The sequence below is a fragment of the Natator depressus genome, chromosome 13, assembly GCF_965152275.1.
Source record: "Natator depressus isolate rNatDep1 chromosome 13, rNatDep2.hap1, whole genome shotgun sequence".
In the NCBI taxonomy this organism is placed as follows: domain Eukaryota; kingdom Metazoa; phylum Chordata; order Testudines; family Cheloniidae; genus Natator; species Natator depressus.
The window spans coordinates 29919692-29941507 of record NC_134246.1 but is presented as its reverse complement, the minus strand read 5'-3'; the positions used below and the strand labels follow the sequence as shown (position 1 = coordinate 29941507).

At 55.7% G+C, this 21816-nt stretch overlaps 1 protein-coding gene across 4 annotated transcripts in view; it reads left to right on the top strand.

Annotated features, from left to right (window-relative positions):
• The window catches only part of CHD6 (chromodomain helicase DNA binding protein 6), a 180028-nt gene that overhangs the window by 140613 nt on the left and 17599 nt on the right, over nt 1–21816 (top strand). For all 4 annotated transcript variants that reach the window (XM_074970360.1, XM_074970359.1, XM_074970358.1 and 1 more), the window contains 12 exons: nt 757–846; nt 2382–2485; nt 3394–3523; nt 4320–4380; nt 7460–7514; nt 8682–8901; nt 10660–10868; nt 12533–14071; nt 14763–14911; nt 15465–15671; nt 16653–17099; nt 19514–19705. In XM_074970360.1, coding sequence (XP_074826461.1) covers nt 757–846; nt 2382–2485; nt 3394–3523; nt 4320–4380; nt 7460–7514; nt 8682–8901; nt 10660–10868; nt 12533–14071; nt 14763–14911; nt 15465–15671; nt 16653–17099; nt 19514–19705 — 3403 coding nt within the window. The remainder of the gene's footprint in view (nt 1–756; nt 847–2381; nt 2486–3393; nt 3524–4319; nt 4381–7459; nt 7515–8681; nt 8902–10659; nt 10869–12532; nt 14072–14762; nt 14912–15464; nt 15672–16652; nt 17100–19513; nt 19706–21816) is intronic.

Below are 21816 nucleotides of genomic sequence, written 5' to 3'. Positions count from 1 at the left end.
AGGAGAACAGAGAGACATTATTTTAACAAATCAGTAACCCAGAGCTGTTTCCTCACCCACTCAGAGGATGCTGCATCCCAGCTCCCAGCAAGAGCTCTCCTAGCCATGAGCACTGTAAGTAGCGCAGCCCCCTCCCTCACTGGGTTAGGAGTGAGGTGTGTCGCTGCCATTGCTGGGGAGGCGGGTACCCAGCCTGGCACCTTCCCTCTCCTAGTGAGCTCTCAGCCTGGCACCTCCCCTCTCCTGGTGAGCTCCTTCATGAGTGTTTTAAGCCTGCTTGATTACAGGGTTAGTGAGGTGAGATCTCTGAGGCCCAGGTGGTGGGGATCAGGCCCACAGCCCACTGAGCTGATTAAGGAGCCTGTTCACTGCTAGCCTGAACCTTTTTCCCCTGTGGAGGGGGCCTGCCCTCTAGTCCCCACGTTCCAGCTGCTTCAGGCCTCCCCTCTTGAGCCCCAGTGGCTGGGTGTCCTGCCGTGTCACAGTGCGAGGGGCAGCTAAGGATGGGCGAAGCTGCTGCCATGCCTGTGCTCAGCCTTGGGTGGTGTTGTCATGAGAAGGGGAGTGGCTTCCCACCATTTCGTCCTGGTATATAACTGCACGGACTGCAGGCCTGGGCGGCGATCCCCCACTGCCCCATGCTTCCATACAGACCAGCCGGCCCATAAACGCTGTGTCGCTGTGCGTAGGGGCTGTGCCATGCTGGATCCCAGCCCTGTGCTCGGTCTGTATTGACCTGTCGCTTTCCCTTGGCAGGGTGCTGCTGCGGGTGCGAATGCTCTACTACCTGAAAGCTGAAGTGCTGGGAGAGGTGGCTGACAAAGCCTTCGAAGGGACCCCGGCCAGGTATGATGCTCCCAGCAGCCCGGATCACTTTGCATGCCCAGCTGCGGAGGTACAGCGACCGATATCTTTGGCTGCAGCGCCCCTGCTGCATGGGGAGCCCCCTGCTTACTCTGGGGGAGCTTCCCAGCTGCTGTCTAGCTGAAGTCCCCAGCAGCACTGTGCCAGCGTTAGAGGGGTCAGTCACCTCACAGTATCTGAAGCCAAATCCTGCCGTTCTCACTCAGGCAAAACTCCTGTCGCCGTTGGTGGAGGCTCTGCCTGAGTAGAGACTGCAGGATTGGGCCCTAGAGGCTGGCCCCAGCAGAAGGCAGACACGGGCAGAGTTTTTTCTCCTGCAGCTTAGAGAGCTCCCTCTGCAGCGGAGCTGAGCAGGGACAGCGGGCTCCTTTGGCCAGGAGACAGGACCACTGCTCCTGTAAAATAGCACCATTGGGAACCACGCTGAGCTACATGCATACACACGTACACATGGGTATGCATGCCGAGGCACACGCAGACTTCCCCCCCCATCCCTCTACACTCATGCACTCCCCAGCCAGCCCCAGCGTGCTGGGAATCAGGATTCCCCACAGTGCAGCCCAACAAATTCACCTCTAATATGAAGCTGTAGCCCCTAGTCAGTCCTGACCTAGCCTTGACATCCAAGCCAGGTGGCTCAGACCAGAGTGGAGCATTGCCTGCTGGGACCTGCATTCCCTCCCTCTGCTCTGCAGGGAGCATGGGGGACTGAAATGGCTGCAGCCCTCTGGCTCCTGAAGTCCCCAAAGGGATGCTGGGTTGGGCAAAGCCTGGTAATTGCCCTGGTGTCACATAACGAGCAGTGGCAAAGGGAGCCTGCTACCAAAGCCCGGCTCCCAGGATGGTAGAGGAGAGCAAGGTTTGCTGAGCTCACTGAGCCTGATCCTTTATTGAAAGCCTCCTCTTTCCTGTCTCAGCAGAGGCTGCTGCTTTCCCAGGGTGCTCCTGTGCCCAGCACAGATGCAGTCAGTCTGTGTCCCAGCAGCTCACTGAAGGAAAGCCAGGGAGGCTTCCCTCTCTGAAGGCTCGGTGCACTCCAGCAGATAGCTGCTTTGCCTTGCTCTTGCTCTTGCTCTGTCGGTGGCTGGTAGCTTTAGTGAAAACTTTCCCCAGCCTTAAGGCAAATGCCACTCTAGTGAGTCCCGGGAGCTCATGGGCCAGCCAGGCTGAGTAGGATGGGTGGAGGTCAGGCCATGGCCACCATCCCTCTCTCACAGGAGGGTCTGGTGACACTGGTGTGTGCAGGGGAGGCTGACAGCAGGACTCAGCTAGCCTAGTACCAGGCTCGATTGTTACCATGGCTGGTCCTCTTGGCATTCGGGGAGCTCACACACAGCGGAATGCAGGACCTGACCCCAGTGTTTCTGGAGAGGAAATCACCAGAGCGTTATCAAGGCAGAAGGCCTGTCCCTAGTTGCCCCAGCATCATGGGACCCCTGAGCCCACTCAGCTGTCTGCAGAAGCGGGGGTTCTCGGGGAGTCCAGAGCAGGGTGCATTCATGGCCTGTCCTTCTCAGGGAGCTGGACGTGCTGCTGCCAGACATTGACTATGTGGAGATCCCAGTGGACTGGTGGAATGCAGAGGCCGATAAATCGCTGCTTATTGGAGTTTTCAAACACGGTATTGTCCCTGTCAAGTGCTGAGCCCTGCCCCCGTTTGCTGGGGTACTCCCGCTGCCTGAGCCAGGAGCCAGGAGTGGCTGCTGAGTTCAGAGCACCATGCCGATGTTCCCTCCCCAGGGCGGAGCTAGTGGAATGTCGCACCCGGGGACCCACCGCATCCTGGGTGCTCCAGCGAGGAGCCCCAAGAAGCCGCTTGTTTTTGCTGCCATGACCTGGCAGTGCTGAGCGCTCGTGTCCTGCACATCCCCTCCAGGCCAGCTTACCTGGGGACCAGGCTGAGCCAAAGCACCTGGGGCTGTAGCTCCATCAGCTCTCCCAAGTTGCGGGGAGTTGGGCCTTGCCCCATGTGACTCAGTAGAGACACTCCAACGCCTGTGTTGGCCCTGACGCAGTGGGCAGCATGGGGCTAGCAGACGCTGGGATGCTGCAGAGCTTGGCCACATCAAACCAAGCGCCTGACTCAGGGACTGAGGGGGAGCGTCCACATTCCTGGCCAAATTCTATCTCAGCTCAATACATTCTGCCTCTTGAAACTCCTCTTGCAATTTCTATTGGAGACAGGAATCTGCACTGTCTGCCCTAAACTGTTACCCTGGTGCTGCGTTCCATCCCAGAAGTGGCTACATCTCTGGGGCGGACAGGTTGACTCCTGTGTCTCTGTCTCCCACACAGAAGGGCTGTGGATTAATCAGCAGCCATTTGTGAAAGGCTTTGGATGCTTTGGGTGAAACTTGCTATTGAGGGACCAGGTTATCTGTGGGCCAGATGGCAAGGTCCTCACTCTGGAGTCAGGCGCACTCAGGCAGGCCCCACTGGCACAGCCAGAGTTTAGCCAAAGCCAGTCACAGGTGGCCTGGCCCCTGGCTAGGACATTATCCCGTTTAATGTCAGCTGTGGTGTTGCCAGGTTATGAGAGGTACAACGCCATGCGAGCAGACCCGGCACTATGCTTCCTGGAGAAGGTGGGCATGCCAGACGAGAAGCTGCTGTCTGCGGAGCAGGGCGTCAATGATGGGGCACAGGATGCTGCAGAAAGGTGGGCGGGGGCAGGAGGAGGGAGGGAGGGCTCTGGCTGGCTCCTGGGGGCAGAAGAAGCAGGACAAGCGTCATGCTGTTCTGTGGGGGTGGGCATCAGAACGGAGTGAGAGCGGAGAGGAGGAGGGTAAACTGGCAGCCCAGCAGGGTGCGTGTGACCCAGGGCGACAGGGGAATGCCAGTGTCTGCTGGGCATGACTGTGTATGATAGTGGGAGAGGGCAGGCAGGGTGCCAGGTTTGTGGGAACTGCTCCCCTGGGTTAATTCCCTCAATGGGCCAGGGAGGTGCATGCGCCACTCACACTCACCTAGGCACAGTTTCTCCACCCAGCCAGGGGTACTGACACATGCAAACCCCTTAGAAGCTGTGCTGTGCTTTGGGGAGCAGCTCATTGGCTGGGGGGTGAGGGGCTGATCAGAGAGTTCACAGCCCCCGATTGCAGGAAATGGGGAAAGAAGGGCTGGCTGACTGGCATGCTGCAGCAGGTGGGTGAGGGGCGGTGTGTGTCACCAGAGAATCCCAGAGCTGACCTGGAGCCGGGACTGGTACTGGATTCTTTGCCAGCTTTGCAAACATAAAGGTTGAGAATGTCCTGAATGTGTTACCTCCTGCAGGCGGAGATCAGGGAGCAGGTCCAGGCTTGGGCATATGATGAAAGGGCAGCCAGCAAGGGTGCCCAGGCAGTGTGAAAGTGCGGGAGCTGGCTCTCATCCTGCAGGCACTGGGACATTGCTGGGGTGGGCAAAGGCGAAGCGGAGCTGCCAGGGCTAATGCTCTGTCGGGTTGTTTTGTCTAGAGGAAACGTTGAGAAAGAAGAGAACAGTGGAGACAGAGTCGAGGGGCTGCCACAGCAGGAGGTGAGTGGGGCTCCCCACAGCCGGGAACAGCTCCCCAGCCCCAGCCAGGCCTGCCCCCTGCTGGTTCAGGAGACACTTGGTGTTCTGCCGTGGCTAGGGAAAGAACAGTGGGCTAGACCCCCCCCCCTTTTCCCCTGGCTGAGCCAGTTTGCTGTTAGTCGGGCTCCGTAGGGACAGCTGTCAGGAGGGTGCCCTCGTGCCCAGACTGCTCCCAGGAGCACATGGCTGCTGGGATGGAGAGTGTGAGTGGGTGACATTGCTGCATGGGATGGTCACTATCCGTCCAAAGTCATGTCCCCCCGTCCCCCGCAAGAGCTTTGGTATTGGTCTCTAGTCAGCTGATTCCTGGATGTGCCCGGGCTGGCCAGTCAGCAGAGATCTCACCATCTCGCCGCCAAGCAGAGCCCTGCCCTGTTTGGCTGAGGACTGTTACCATAAATGCCAGGACTGGCTGTTCCCGTGGGGCTGGGCTAGGACCAGCCCCAGGCAGGAGCCTGATGATCAGTAGGATCTCAGAGTGGTTGGGCACCTCCTCCACCACCCTCAGCCTGCAGTACCTCCACAAGGGCCAACATGCTGGGTGCCAGGGCAGCCTGCCCACGCCCCCTTTCCTCAGGCTGGCACCTAGCTCAGCCCAGGGCAGCCTAACCCCCCAGCCCAGCCTTCCTCCCCCAGTCTGTCGTCTAGCCCAGCTCAGGGCTGCCCGGCCCTGTGGCCTAAGGAACCCCAGCCTGGCATCTAGCTCAGCCCCCTGCCCCCCACCTGGTGCCTAGCCTGGCCCAGGGCAGTCCAGCCCCCCCAGCCCAAGGCAGCCCTGCCGCCCCCCCCCCCCAACTAGCATCCAGGGGAGGATAGCAGAGGCACTGAGGGGAGGGTGCAGAGTGGGAGATGAGGCAGGGCTCAGCAGGGAAGGATTTAGAAGGAGCAAGTCTGGAGCTGCAGGGTAGAGAGTGCAGTGATGGGGCCAGGCCCAGCCAGCAGTGAAGAGGGGCCAGCACCATCAGCCCCACCCTGCGCTGTCCGGGTTCATCCTGACTGGGAGGGCAGCACAAACCCTCTGCTCAGCTGCTGATCCCGACAGCTGGGATCCCCACTCACCACCCTTAGGCTGGCAGAGGGAAGGGCCCCAGCAGAGCCCCACCCCTGCCATGTGCTGCCCCTGCAAATCACTCAGCCCTGAGCAGCAGCTGCTTCTCATCTGAGAGCCTGGGGGGGGCTGAGGAAAGGCGTCTGCTTCACTCCCTCTCCAGCAGCCTCTGTGCCTGCGGGGAACTGACAAGTTCTCTGTCCAGGCGCCTTCCCGGGGCAACAGGCTGAGCTGCGCAGGGAGAACAGGCGGCTTCTGAAGCCCAGCAGATGCAGCAGCAATGCACACGCCACTTGTTTGACTTGGCTCCACAGAGGCTGCGGCTTATGGCACATTGAGACGCTTCCTCTTAAAAGGACCTGGGGCAGCAGCCCTCCACTCTCCCCACTATCTGCATTAGCCGTGCTGTGCTCTCCCTCTGTAGCTTTAGATCCATGCTGCTGGGTCTGCCTTTCTCCAGGTAACTCCACCCCCTGCGCCCCAACTCCCTGGGAAATGGGACACATGCCTAGTGGGATTGTCCAGAATTCCTGCATAGGACCCTTCCCACAGCCCCTTTTCCCTGTCCAGTGCAGGCTGGTTATAAAAGGCCCGAGCAATGTCACTGCCCCCTACCCTGGTTGATAATCCCCCAGCCTGGTACAACTTACACCCAGCCAGCTTTCCCTGAGACCTCCTCTACTCTTCCGAGCTACCCCCTTGTACCACTTGGGCTGCACCACTCCCAGCTGTGGCCCACTGCTGTCTCCGTCAGCATCACTGAGCCAGGCAGGAGTGAGCCGTCTGTCTCTCCAGGAAACAGCCCTTGCAGGCTCTGAGCATGTTCATTGCTCACATCTGAGCCACCAGTTTGCACCTGTTGCCCTGGCGTTGAGGTGCCCAGAATGGAATGTGGGATTACCAGGGCCCCTAGAGATGGCTCTCCCCTTGCCCATGGGGTGGTGCTTGCTCTTTCTCTAGAAGGCCCTAGCCTGGCTAGGGCGGGTGCAGCTCCAGCAGGGGTAGCCTGCAGACAGTCAGTGTGACAGAGTTTGAGCCATCTTGCTGGTCAGGGCCTGGCCAGACAACCCTGGATAACACGCCTCGCTGTCCCACTATTGCTTCCTCCTCTGCTGCCTCCAGGAGAGCTCAGCCATGGGCTAGTGTCCCTTCTGGCTTATTTTCCCCACTCCTGCCTCCACCCCAGCGAGTCCCAAACCACCTTCCCTGCACCATGAATCCGTCCATCTGCAGGATCTGCCTTCTTCCAGAGGGCTCTGAGACAGCACCTAAGTCACCCTGGCTCCATGCCTCTTCCCAGGCCTGTAGGGACATGCGATCCTGTCAGACCCTTCGTAGGTGCCAAGAGTTCTGTGGGCTGTCCCCCACCTTAGTGCAGGGTTGCTGGGCCCCAGAGCAAGGTGCAGGCCCAGCAGAGTGTCCTGGGCCTGGCTCTGCCCTCTCTGTGCTGGCAGGGGCTAGGGCCACACCTTTTCTTTCCAGTGGCTCCCTGGCAGCACTGGGCCCTTCAGCAGCAGCTGAGCTCTGCACTCTTCTGGGCTGCTCTCCACCTAGGGCAGAGCACATGTTGCGGGGTCAGTGATTCTCCCCAACCAGTGAGTCCTCTGTAATGCCCCAGAGCGACACAAGAGCGTTAACGTTTGCGTGGCCCTCCCAGGCTGGGGCCAGCATGGGGGAGCATCTGGGCTGTGACGTGAGAGCGGCTCCCTCCCGTCAGAGGGTGAGGAGCTCCCATTGCTTGACAGGGGCTGCCTGCAAACCCTGCAGCTAGTGAGACACTGCCCGTGCTGAGAGATAGGTGGGAGATGAGCACGGACAGTGCCAGGCCCACCGCACTCAGAGTTCGGCCAGCAGGTGGGATGCAGGCACTGGAAGCGGATGGGCGTGTGTGGCTGCTTAGATCTTCTCGACACCTGCTCCTGACTGGCCAGGTGGGCAAATGCTCTCCTCTCAGGGTGGATTTTGATGGCCTGGGTCTTACTTTTTCTGCAGGACTCTGGGAATTTGTGTGGAGAAGCTGCTGAGAAGCAGGATGACAATGTGGCAGGTGAGGCTGGGCCTTCTGGATGGCTTGCTCTGTGTGTGTGGCACCTCGTGTGGGGGGGCCTTGCCCATAGCTGGGGTTGCTAGGCGCTGCAGTAACAGAAGGCAGCGCTATGCAAGGCATCTGTGCTGCTAACGTGAAACTGTCCAACAGTGACAGCGTGTTCTTAAACAGCCGGCAGGTGCCTCTCTGGGGCGCAGGGGACAGCTGTGGAGCCCTGGGTAACAACAGTGGGCAGCTGAGCTGTGCCTTCTGGAAGCACTGATCAAACCCAGCCCCAGGAAAGGAATTGCCCCTTGTTATAAAAGGCAGCAAGCAGGGCCCACAGTGGGGGAGCAGAAACTGGAGCATGAGCATCTTGTCTCCCATTTCCAGATCACCCACCAAACCGTGCTGCCTGGACTGAAACTGGAATTAGCTCCCATATGAAATGAGTCTGATCCCAGTAAAATCTGACCAAAATTGAGACCAAAATGTGCCCCTTGTCCCTTCCCCAAATGCAAACCTCCTGTTGTGCCCAGGGGGCTGCCCCATAGCCTAGCTCAGGCATAGCTGATCTGAGGCAGATGTGTGCATGGCACAGGTACTCGCCGCCTGGGAGAGGCAGCCAGCAGACACTGGGGGTCACAGTGCTGGGAGATGGATCCTTTCCCCTCCGGGACCAGTCAAACCCAGCCTGGCAGTGCCTGCAAGGCAGGAATGGGGCCCAGCTGTTCAATGGCCTGTGTGAAATGAGTAAGGTGGGGCTCAGTCAAATACCTGGTGGACGGGTCCTGCAGCCAGTGCTAGCAGCCCCCTTGCAGAATAGAGACGGGCCATATGAGCCATTAGCCACGCCACCCTCTCGCATGAGAGCTGGGCACGCTCCAGGATGACGTGGAGCTGGCTCTTGTTCCAACCCCTTTCCCCAAAACTAGGCTCAGTCTGAAAGGAGCAGAAGCCAAGCTGAGCTGTGATGCAGGGGTCCAGAAGGAAGGGCTCATGGATGGTCATCCAGCCAGCCCCTGGCGCCCTCTCCTGCTGCCCTGGGGAATGGAGGCAGCAGTGGCCTGGCCCTGATCCTCTGGCCCCTCTGTGTGAGGGGTAGGGAGCTGTTTAATGAGGATCCCCCCCCCCCACCTGCCTCTGGCTGTGTGTGTTAAATATTAATGTCCTTGCTGATGTTTGAAGCCCAGGATGGCTCCGACTCAGAAAGATCCTGCTGGCCTGTCTCGTCCGCCCTCACAGCCAGACTGCGGCGGCTCGTCACCGTTTACCAGCGTTGCAACCGCAAGGAGCTGCCCCCCCGAGCCGAGATGCTTGTGCCAAGTAACCATGGCTACTGGCTGCAAGAGGAGATGTTCAGGAGAGCTGCTGAGATGGACCCGGTGAACAAGGAAATGCAGAAAAGGTAACAGAAAGGACTGGCCAACAGAGCAGCTGAGCAGGACCTTTCTGAGAGTCACTGGCCCCTGCGTTTACCCAGTGAAACCCCCAAGAACAGCCTCTGTCTTCCAAGGCGGCCGAGACAAGTTGGCTCAACATCTTCTCTCAGGCACACGCACTGCCCTGTGGCCAGAAAGTGCCTGCACTCCCCACAACCGGGAATCAGGTGCCTGGAGTAACACCCGCCAAGCAGGTCCCCATGGCCGGAAAACGCCTGCTCTCTCCCACCCAGAAATCAGGTGCCTGGGGTAACACCTGCAGGGCAGGTCCCAGACCCACAGGCAGGCACCAGCATGGGCCGAGGCTAGATCTCATTCCATGTAGGCTGGACCAAGACTCAGCCTCCTTCAGGAGCTGTTCCAGCTAACAGCTGTTTGAAAGGAGGAATGAGGGGGATTTCTGGTGGCCTGGGTCACACTGCTGTGCCAGACTGGGCCATCTAGTCTGGCTTCCTGCCTCCTACAGGGGCTACTGCCCTGTGCTGCCAGGACACACTCTAGCCCCAGCTTGGGCCATGCCATGTGTGAGGGGCTGGGGATCCTTCCTGCCCCTCCACCTGGACCCAGAAGCATAAGGTTGGATTATCATCCTCACAACCTGAGCCTGTGTTCCTAGTGTGCCCAATGCCCAGAAGTTACCCACTGCTTTTGAAATCCAGCCACATTGTCTGCTCTCTGTGGCACTGGCTGGCACAGCAGGAGGCACAGGGTCACTGGGTAGAGGAGCATTTCCTTGCACTGGCTCTAAGTATGCTGTTGTTTAATTTCATCAGGCAAGCCTCTTGTTCCCCTATGACAGGAAAGCAGAGACTGGGGCACAGTGACAAACCATCATGCAGTAAAATTAAATGCCCCAATCAAATGCCTTTGCTCTCGTGCTGCTCAGACAGAGACCTGGGGTGAAATTGCAAACCCTTGAAGGGGGCTGGAGTGCAGCGGGATAGCACTTACCCAAACTCCAGCCCTTCGTCTGACAGAGGGCTGCTGTCATTCTCAGCAAGGCAGTGCTGCCCTTGCAAACATGTGCCCATCCTTGAGACTTCCTTGTGGACAGGCTGATCAGGATTTCTCCTGCAGGGCCTTCTACCCTTCTTTCTGTATCTCCTGCCAGGGAGACTGAGCCTAAGTGGAGTTTAATAAGACCCACTTGGTCTAGCTCCAAGGATGAGTCAGGAGAAGAGCTCTGCACCTGCAGGTGCTACAGCCTGATACCCAGTTGTACAGTATGTCTAAGAAGTTGCTGATTGGGGAAGTTCTTTGGAAAGCTTTGCAGATCAGGAGAGCTCTACTGAACTCTTCATCCAGCTGTCTATACCTGACAACTACAGACTGTATGGCTGTCCGGGACTGGGGCTGGCTGCTCTACATCACTGGGGTGAGCATGTCCCAGACTAAGCCACTACCTCTGGTGGTGCTGCAGCCTGAGTCAATCCAGTTCCTGTTGGCCAAGTGTACACAGCACAAAAGCCGCTATTGCCACAGTGGTACCAAGTGGGCCCCTTATTCATGTCTGAGCCAAGGGGGCAACAACTGGCTGGCTCCGAGGAAGTCCCTGAGGCCATTGTAGGGAAGTGTGTGTGGAGCCTGTTCTTGAGGGTGGGAGAGCACTCTGTTCCCCAGGGCTCTCCAGCTAGTGCCTCTCACTGGCACCAGACACAGTGGGAAAGCACAAGACTATAAAGAAATGTTTCTCATGAATGTGCGCGTTTCTCCCTGCCCTGCAGATGGACGAGAAGGGAGCAGGCAGATTTCTACCGCACTGTCTCCTCCTTCGGGGTCATCTATGACCAGGAGAAGAAGGCCTTTGACTGGACCCAGTTCCGAGCCATTTCCCGCTTGGAGAAGAAGACAGACGAGAGCCTGGAGAAATACTTCTACAGCTTTGTGGCCATGTGCAGGAATGTCTGCCGTCTCCCCCTCTGGAAAGAGGACGGTGAGTGGAGAGGACGCTGCCAGCATGTGGGGCTTTGTTGCAAGGATAGGTTCCTGGGTTAGTGGTTCTATTGTGTGCTGTGCAGTTGCTGGTGAGTATTTGCTTCAGGTTGGGGGGCTGTCTGTAAGCAAGGACTGATTACTCTCACAGATCTTGGGAGACAGGCCAGTCCTTGCTTATAGACAGCCCCCCAACCTGAAGCAAATACTCACTAGCAACCACACAACAGAACCACTAACCTATCCTTGCAACAAAGCCCGTTGCCAACTGTGTCCACATATCTATTCAGGGGACACTACCATAGGGACTAATCACATCAGCCACACTATCAGAGGCTCGTTCACCTGCGCATCTACCAATGTGATATATGCCATCATGTGTCAGCAATGCCCCTCTGCCATGTACATTGGCCAAACTGGACAGTCTCTACGTAAAAAAATCAATGGACATAAATCAGACGTCAAGAATTATAACATTCAAAAACCAGTCGGAGAACACTTCAATCTCTTTGGTCACTCGATTACAGACCTAAAAGTGGCAATTCTTCAACAAAAAAAACTTCAAAAACAGACTCCATGGAGAGACTGCTGAGTTGGAATTAATTTGCAAACTGGATACAATTAATTTAGGCTTGAATAAAGACTGGCAGTGGATGGGTCATTACACAAAGTAAAACTATTTCCCCATGTTTATTCCCCTCCCCCCCGCTGTTCCTCAGGCGTTCTTGTTAACTGCTGGAAATGGCCCACCTTGATTATCACTACAAAAGGTTCCTCCTCCCCCCCCCCCCCGTAACAGCTCACCTTACCTGATCATTCTTGTTACAGTGTGTATGGTAACACCCATTGTTTCATGTTCTCTGTGTATATAAATCTCCCCACTGTATTTTCCACTGAATGCATCTGATGAAGTGAGCTGTAGCTCACGAAAGCTTATGCTCAAATAAATTTGTTAGTCTCTAAGGTGCCACAAGTCCTCCTTTTCTTTTTTCATAGAATCATAGAATATCAGGGTTGGAAGGGACCTCAGGAGGTCATCTAGTCCAACCCCCTGCTCAAAGCAGGACCAATCCTCTATTTTTGTCCCAGATCCCTAAATGGCCCCCTCAAGGATTGAACTCACAACCTGGGTTTAGCAGGCCAATGCTCAAACTACTGAGCTATCCCTCCCCCACCCAGAGTTGATGGGAGGGCTCTGAAATATCCGCAGGTGAATTGCTACCCTTGGAGCAGTTGACGAAGGTGAGAAACTCTTCTTCATTCTGGCTGGTTAGAGAGGAAATTTAGAAACCAAACCCTGGCCAGTTTAGTTACATGTGATTCCAGGGTCAATACCCACGAATCAGGAACTTTATGCTGTCCCCGGCTCCTCTCCAAATGACTCTTGAACTATGGAGACACAAACTAGACAAATAGCCCCACCAATCCCTAACTTGCTGCTTCTCCATGGTGCAATTTGCAGCAGAGATCACACTGACTGGTAACCACTAGATGGCGGTGATAAATTTCCCAAGCTGCTGTTGCTGTCACCCCTGACAGTTCTTCTCACACCTGTGAACCTCAGCCAAACGGGAACCCCCAATGTACAGTGTAGTAGCAAGGTTTGTCTGTATACCCTTCTGTGCTCTGTCTAATGAGGTCTCTGCCTCTTTCTTCCCGCTGCAGGTCCACCTGATCCCAGCATCTACGTTGAGCCAATCACAGAGGAACGTGCTGCAAGAACGCTGTACCGGATTGAACTTCTAAGGAAGGTCCGGGAGCAAGTGCTCAAGTACCCGCAGCTCCATGAGCGGCTCACGCTGTGCCGGCCCAGCCTGTACCTTCCTGTGTGGTGGGAGTGTGGCAAGCATGACCGGGACCTGCTGCTTGGAACAGCCAAGCATGGACTGAACCGCACTGACTACTACATCATGAACGATCCTGAGCTGTCATTTTTGGACGCATATAGAAACTATGCTCAGCACAAAAGAGCAGGTGCCCAAGGGCCAGAGAACCTGTGCTGCCTCCATCAGATGAACTCCAAACTCTACAGCTCCCCTTCGTACTGCCAGATGGAAAGGACCTGTGAGTCCCTGGAGAACGAAGCTGAGAGCCAGATCAAGCTCGAAAACCTGGAGGATGCGCTCTCCCGGGCGGAGGGCAGCCCTCAGGACATGAGCTGCGACACGTTCCTGTCGACAGTGCGGGACATCATTTCCATGAACTGTGATGAGAGCTCCTTGCCGGACTCTCTGATGTGCATGATGTATGAAGAGAAGGCGTGCCCCAGTGAGCACAGCTCTCTCGCCCATGACAGCCCCAGGTGCACACATGTCAGCAACAGTGCTGCCAAATTTGCTGAGGGCAAACTAGATGGGGATGAGGACCCATCCAGCTGTGAGGCTGAGGCCATCAGAGAGACCTCCTTCCTGGAGAGCTTGCAGATGGGCTGTGACCAAATGGATAGTCCCAATGAAGGTGGGGAGCCTTGGCCCTCAGCCCCAGCCAGCCAGCCCTCCAGGAGTGTCTCCACCGAGATCAATGATGTTTTGCAGCGGGCCAGTCCAGGGCCTGGGTCACCTGAGCTCGCCAGTACAGAGGGGGTGATCAGCCTAGGCCTATATGGGCCCAGTCTCCATAACTTGGAGATAAAGATCCCACCGGAGCAGAGGTTCATGGGCCTGTTACACAAGAAAGGCTTGGAGGATAAATCGGTGCCAAGTCAGAGCCACAGCGAGGAGGAGGAGGAGGAGAATTCTGAGATGGCAGCAGATGTTGTAGAAGGATTGAGGGGCACCCCAGAGGCCAGGACTGAAGGGAACCCCAAAGCTAACACACTAGCGGGGGAGGAATCTGGTTCCAGCCTTCCTGCTCCCAAGAACACTTGCCCAGGAGTGAATGGTGAGGCAGAGCTTTCAGGACAGGTGGCATTGCAGTGTAACAGCGGGGCAGGGGATGGGGAGGCCGACCACAAGAGCGCTGCAGAGCATTTGCCAGACTGGCCGAACAGCCTCCCCCCAGCACCCAGCCCAGCTGCAGCTGCTCAGCCGGAGCTCCCAAAGGCTGGGCCCGTCAGCATGGGAGGGGAGCACTGGGAAGCTGGCTCTGCTGCGCAGATGGGGAGCAGCACGGCCTGGCACCTGGAAGAGCACAAGCCAAAGCAGGAAGACGATGAATGTGAGAACAAAGACGAGGAAGAGAAAGAGGGCACTGGCCAGAGCCAAGGTACGGCACTGTCTGGCTGGCAGGCATGCCCATGCACCCTGGGCAGCAAGCCTGTGTGTGTGCCAGCCTGCAGCATCAAATGGCAGCTGCACCTGCCTTGTGGTTGGGGGCATGTGGCTTTCTGAGAAATAATATTCTCGCTGGGGTAAGAGGAGCAAACACAGACTGCACTGGGGCTTCCAGGAGGCCTTCGGTGTGTGTGTGTTTGTGTGTCATTCTGCGCCCTCACTGCCCCCATGACAAGAGGGCTCATCCTGCCCTCTCTGCCCCTGCTAGCACTGGGCACTGCCCTGTGATGGGGGGCTCACTCTGCCCTCCCTGCCCCTTCCAGGACTTGGCACTGCCCTGTGCAAGGGGGGCTCACACTGCCCACTTAGGACTGGGTGGCTCAGACTGGGCAGGGCTGTGTCCGTTCCTGCCAACGTGGCTGGCCTTGGCCTTCAGCTGGTTCATTGTTCAGTGGCTTTGGGCCAAGCCCTGCTCCCTTGAGGTCAGTAACAGAACTCGTGGGGCCAGGGCTCTCCCAGCCACTGCTGACCAGCCGCTCAGCCCACTCACAGTCAACAGGTTCACTTTTTGAAAAGAAAAATAGTCCCAAATGATGGCTGGTGAGTGGGGTGCTGACGGCACCAACCACGCAGTGGGGGGCTCCAGGGTTAAGATGGCCCCTTCTGTTTGTCACTTTGCCTAGATTGTCCAGAGAAGTATTTGGAAGAGGAGAGCAAGAGCTCTCCCTGTGCCCAGCCTGGAGAGATGGACGAGCTGCAGGATTCCCGTGCACCCACCATTGCCCAGCTGCTGCAGGAGAAGACGCTCTACTCCTTCTCGGAGTGGCCTAAGGTGGCTTCAGAATCAGTTCTGCACCTGTCTGAATCATTCACAAATTGGGGCCACCCCGGCCCAGCTTCTCTGCCTTGCCACCCTTCACTAGGCTTATTCCTGGGCAAAACCCCAGCCACCCACCTCTATGGCCCTGGTCCATGTTAGTGAGCAGGCAAGGGACTGAATGCACAGAAATCCCACTGCTGCAAGCAGGATTTGGGGGTACCACAGGGAGGCCGAGCAAGGGGCCCAGTGGGATGGAAGTGAAGCACAGACTTAGCGCAGGCCCTCTGCCTGGGCTGAATTTCCCATTCCATACTCAGTGTCCCATGGCACACATGTGCATGGGTGTGCACTCAGACACAAGTTCACATGTGTATCCGGGGCCTTCAGAAATCTTCAGAACGCATTGGTCCCTGCAACATTTGTGAAAAGAGAGGGGGTTCCATATTCACTCCCACAGGCTCTCTGCATTTCCCTCGGGGCTCAAGGGCCTGTCCATCCACATTGCCCTTTGCATGCCATGGCCCTGGGTTTGCCATGCTACTGAGCTGTCTGCTTCTGCTTGCAGGACCGAGTGATCATTAACCGCATAGATAATATCTGTCACGCCATCTTAAAGGGCAAGTGGCCCTCTTCTAGCCAGCAGTTTGAAACACAAACCCTGATGCCCACATCAGGGTTAGCCAGCAACGCAGGCACTAGGAACAGCTTTGCCGAGCCAGAAGCCCCAGACCCCAGCTTCAACAACGGAGTGTTAGTTGCACAAGTACAAAAGGTGAGTGTGTCAGGGCACGAGGCCAGACCACCTACCCCTTAGGAATTCCACCTCCCTGGTGTTCAGGGCTTCCCAGCCTGGGGAACTCCGCAGCTTGCCCTCCTCTAGCTCTCACTGTTCTGCAATTTGCAGTGTATTGTATAGTCCCAGGGGCAGCTTGGAGACCCTTCCCCCCCCCACACCTGGCATTCACCCAGGTACCAGGCGGGCGGACAGTTAGGTCACTGTGGGGTGACGAGTCACAGCAACCCCTGGGGCAACATGTATAATCTCATCCCAGGGGTGCCCCTTTATTCACTGACATTATGAGAACAGCAGCTGGAGGTCCCAGCGAAACAACTCGATGCATTTCTGTGAGCGGCTCTGCTCACCTTCCTTTGGAGGGAGAGGTGCTTCCAAAATCCCTCCTCCCGCACTCAGCTTAGCCGAGAACACGATGCTCTGCCTACGCCCCAGCAGGGGTGTAACAGAGGCACTGCCCTGGGGCCGGCACTCTGAGTAGAGTGCTCTGTCTTCCCAGCACAGAGACCCTGCTTATGCACTGTCCTGCTGAGTGAGAGGCGGCTGGGCTCTGGTTCTGAGGCCAACAGCTGCTGGCAGGAGCCCCTCCTACAGCTCAATGAGCTGCAGCACACCTGCTGCAGTATGGGGCTCTGCAGGAAGTCCCACTCCATCCATCCCTTTAGCAAGGAAGTGGTGGCTATCTTCTGGGCCGGGGGTAAAGGGTCATAGAGGGCTCCAGCAGAGATTGAGGAGCTCTATCCAGTCTTGATAGCCACCTGTCTCTATACACTCCCCTCCCCCAGCTCCTAGCCCCATGAAACCTCTCTCTTGCCAGTGTTTTAGCCCTTGCGGTCCCTTTTCACTCTATAATTCTATGATTCTAGTGAGCGCTGGATTTAAAAGGTGCTTCTGAGTGTTGTAAGGCCTGTGCGATGTAGGCCATAGCTGTGACCATTTCTCTGGCTTTGCTGCACACAGGAAAGCTTCCTGGCTCCTGCCTTTACGAAGGATGAACGAAAGCACAGGCAGCCCTATGAGTTTGAGCTGGAGAGAGACGCCAAACCTAGAAGCCTCGAACAGTTAGTTGCATCACACTCCCGTCCACCTGTAGTGCTGAATGGCTGGCGGGACTCGGCAGGGAACCTGGCCAGAGCATCTGATGGATCCCCAGGAAACCCCACTCCTTTCCCCCTGAACAGCAACCTGCCCAAGTTAGGGACAGTGCACTCCCTGCAGGGGTCCCTGGGCATGGACTTGTCCGGCATCCTCCAGGCAGGGCTGATCCATCCTGTCACAGGGCAGATTGTCAATGGAAGCCTCCGGAGAGATGATGCTGCCATGAGGAGACGACGGGGCAGGAGAAAAAATGTGGAAGGGATGGACCTTATCTTCTTGAAGGAGAGGAGCCTTCAAACCGGGCTGCAGGTGGGTAAATAATTCCCCCTCCCAAAGCAGGCAGGATTCAGCACCTGAATGCTCACGTGGATCCAGCTGTTCACTCAGTAACTGCTTAGCTCTGCTGTCCATCCCAGCACAGGGCAGGGCAGGGCTGGACAACTGCCCCCTCATTGACAGCAAATCTGTAGCAGGAGAAACAGACTCAACCCCAGAGAGGCAGGCCCTGCCTCTTGGTGAGGGGGGAGGTGTAGGCTTGCAGAGCTTCCTGCAGCCCCCGTTCAGGGCACGCATCCCTGAGTGCTTGAGTACTGCTAAGCATTAAAACCTGATCTCCCATGTGGGGGCTACTGTATTTATGTAGATGGAATGAAGGGGCTCAGAAAGTCAAAGGTATTAACGTGCACTCAGTCACTGTCCAAGAGGAGACAGCAGTAAACAAGGTTCAGGGTTTGGTATACAGAGACCTCAGCCTGCATAGTCCCATGGCAAACATGCCATTAAATGTCCTTTTAACCTTCCAGTGAAGATACAGAAAAGAAGGGAAACCAGTTGAAAGCATCTGAAATGCAGAATGTCATGTCAGGCTTTCACTGTACCAGCTCCCTTTCCCTTGAGCTGGAGAGCCTTTAGAAGACAAACCCCTTGTTCAACAGTCTCTTACATGGCATGAAAGATGCTAAGAACTCCTGTGGGGGAAAGAGAAGTGAGTGGAGATGGGGGGAAGCTGTCATCGGTGCTGCTGCTAAAGTCCAATCCCATTTCCTAGAGACCAGACAAGACAAAAGAGGGAGAGAAAAGAACAGCAAAGGTAGAAAATGCAACTGCAGCTTAATTCCTCCTTACAGCCTCGCTGCTGGCTGCACACATGGTCTGAGACCTGGCAAACTCATACCCACATCGGGCTGCTGAGGGCCTTGCTTTTAGCTGCCTCTTGCGTCACAGGCTCACAGCAATGTTGCAAAATATACTATCTTGGCTGGCTAATCCAGACTCCTATTAAACAAAAGGCAAGGGCAAAGGCAAAAGAAGAGAGGAAAAACAAGACATATGGTGGGAAGGAACAGAGTATATTGGGGGCATGGGAGGGAGACCGGGGGGAGGGGGGGAAGGGCAGCGTATTCAGCATTTAGCTGGAGCCAGTGGAGGTGGTGATGACCGACCTGGTATGGACAGGACAGCTCTCAGGATCCAGGTGAAGAAGGAGATGATAGGGGTGGCAACCATGATGGTGAACTACCTTCCTTCCCCTTCTCTCAGTGCTGTGGTAGCCAGCTCCTGCCACCGTCAGTCAGCCAGGGTTCGCCTATGTCAGTCAGCAATTGTTCCCCTTCACTTCCTCACAGCCAGTTTGTCTCTCTCAGTCCCTCCGAACGGGGCGATGGGCACAACAGCCCATTCTGGTCCCATCCTCTCAATATTTTGTCCACCAACAGGCCTAATTTTCAACACACCAATTTTGGTTCATTGATTTCCAGGCTCACACTGCGCTCGTTTACCGCATGATCTTCGCGCAGTCCTTGAGATCTATCAGGAGGCCTTTGAGTTGGACTAAGTCAGCCTGTCTCTTTTTTCCACTCACCATTTGCTATTATAGGTTATTGTGACAATCCATGAACTCTAATTCACTTCACAGCTGGACTCCCAATGAGGGTAAATTCGTAGGCCCGGTTAGCACAACAGGGCTTCACAGGGATGGAGAGCCCAGGGAAGGTACTGGGCTGAATTCCCCCACCCCAGCAAAAGGCAGGGCTCTGCCCCCTCCTCATGCCCCAGGAGATTCGCCCTGGAAAGGGCAGCAGGCTCTTGGAACAAGGAAGCTTTAGGTTTCTTCTGGGACTCCAGAGGAGGCTGGCTGGGTGAGGGATGAATCACACCCATTCTGAGTGGAGCCAGTCAGCTCCTGGCCACCTGGCAGAACAGAGTTTGTTGGTGATCTGCAGCACTGCAAACCCCACTCAGGGTGGATTTCCCACAGCCTGGGTACTGCCAGCAAACCAGGGGTGCAGAGAGCCTGTTGCCTAAGGTAGTGCCATGCCCTCTCTAGATGCAGCTGGTGGGAGCCTCTTCTCCCTAGAGAGGATGTGGGGTGAGGCCTCTCCCCAAGAACCAGGATCTGGGCTGTGTTTGCCGGTAGCACATTGTGCCTCGTGGCAATTAGGGCATTTTCTAGGTGACGCCCAGAAGCACAGACTGGTCCCACATCTCCCAGCTCTCTCACTCCTAGTGCAAACAGGGTGCCTGTGAGGCTGAACGTTTCTCCTGGTGGCTTTTGGTGGTCCAAATGAAGGACACCAGGAACTCCTGGGCTCCGGCTTGCCAAGCCCTGCCTGGGTGTCTGCAGGGGCGGGTTCTGCCTGGGTGCTCTGTGTGACATCGGGGTGAGAGATCTAACAGTATGATGGTGTTCCCAACATGGGCTCTCCCTTCTCCCTTCACTTCAGGATGTTCAGGAAGATCAGACCCAGCCTGCACAGAGCAGCCCGCACCCGGATGGGCTGGTCACCGCTACCTCAACTCCGCATACTGTCACAGCCACAAGCATCCGGACAGAGAAGGCTGTTCCAAACAAGAGTCTCCTGGACTGGCTAAGACAGCAGTCGGACTACACACTCGATGTCCCTGGCTTCAGCACAGTAAGAGTGACCCTCTTGGGGGGTCTCGGACTTCAGTACGTCAGGTCTAGATGGCTGCCTCCTTCCTGACTGCCTTAGATCCAGATGCAAGGGGTGGGGCTGGGCTGGTCTCCAGAGCTGCAGGTATCTCCTTTTTTGCAGGGCTAAGGCACTTCTTTACACAATGAGGGCAAAGACACTTGAATAGCAGCACATTCCTGGCAGATGGCATTAATACCTACTGTCTGTTTGCTGGCTCCTGCTACGAGGATTTGCTGCCCAGTGATGTGGCGGGACTAGGTCGGTGCCTCAAAAAATGGGTGGGGAATGGGCAGAGCTGTGAATCTAGGTGCCCCCAAAATTGTGCCTGCAGCTCATATCTCACCTGGGTCACTGGATGACAAAGCACAGCTAAGTCAAAGGAGACTTTTTATAACAGAGCAGAAGGCAGCAGGCATGGCCCTACTCAGCCCTGTGAGCTGCTAATGAACCTCAAGGGCATTGAAGTAGGAGGAATTTACAAGTCTCAAGCCACACAGCCCATGAGGGCAAGTCACACTGCAGTGCCCAAGGTTTGGATGTGTCACTTTCCCAGGGAACAGAGCCTAGATTAGCAGACAGCACCAACACCAGGCACAGTTGCTCCTGGACCCGACCAGCACAAACCTCCACAGGCTTAATCTTTCAGATCCCTGGCTGAGCACAGCTTGAGCTTGTCCCAGTATCCGCTCCTTACCCATCGTTCAGTAGCCAGGCCTGCTGTCCAGCTCTGATAGCTTCTCTCCGTACCCTGCACTAGCATATAGATAATTATATGGCGAGAAAAGAGGTTATTTTACCTTCATATTTGGCACTGGTGTGACCCCTGCTGGAATACTGTGTCCAGTTCTGGTGCCCACAATTTAAGGATATTGATAAATTGAAGAGGGTTCAGAGAAGAGCCACCAGAATGATTAAAGGAGGAGAAAAACAGCCTTATAGTGATAGACTCCAAGAGCTCAATCGATTTAGCTTATCAAAGAGAAGGTTAAGGGGTGAGTTGATCACAGTCTACAAGTACCTACATGGGAACAAATATTTAATATTGGGCTCTTCTGTCTAGCAGAGAAAAGTCTAAACATGAGCCAGTGGCTGGAAGTTGAAGCTAGACACATTCAGACTGGAAATAACACAGCCAGCAGTAAATTTTTAACAGTGAGAACAATTTGCCAAGGGTTGTGGTGGATTCTCCATCGGTGACAGCTTTTAAATCAAGATGGGCTGTTTTTCTAACAGATCTGCTCCAGGAATTATTGTTTGGCAGGTCTCTGGCCTGTGTTATGGAGGTCAAACTAGATAATCATGATGGTCCCTTCTAGCCTTGGAATCTATGAATTGGGCTAGCCACAAAACCACAAGCAAAAACCAAGAGGGGAGAGAACATAATTTCTTGCCTTTCAAAGTGAAATGAAGATGAAATTTGAAATCCTTGTGCTCTGAGTGTCTGAGGAAAGCTCCCCTGATCACCCATCCCCACTTGTGTGTCTATTTGTTATCCAGGATCTATGGGAGGACAGACAGGAAAGGAGCATGTGTTCAGAACACGCCGGACCTGTTCCCAGAAGCTCATAAACACCCAACTCTTCTTCCAACAGGCTGTTTTTTCATATTTTGGCTCATTTAGCCTATAAAATAGCTGAATGCAGACCATGAAACATTATGGAAAGGGAATCAAGAGAGATACTGATGATGTCTATAAAAAAGCTGTGTCTTAGTGCTGAGGGATTGTGCACCTGGAACTGCAGTCTGAGGTGTGTAAAGATTCCCTGGGAGCTCAGAGCACAGGCAGTGAGTGGCTCCTGAGGCGGATGGGTACGTTAGCATGACCAGCTGCTTAGAATTGAGAAACCCAGAATTTGCGGGCAGAGCTAGTTATAGCCCAAAGAAACCTCACCAGCGACATGCACAAGGTGAGATTCTCAGGAGTCCTGAAGCAGTGGCACTCAACACATGTGAGTGTGGGGGGCCTTCTGCTACCTTGCCACTCTCCCCGTCCTGTCTTGGAGGCAGCCAGAAGCTCTAAATTGCACCCAAAGGGGCTGTTCTGCCAGTGAGTACTACTGGAGCACTGTGCATCCCAGTCATCCCTGTGC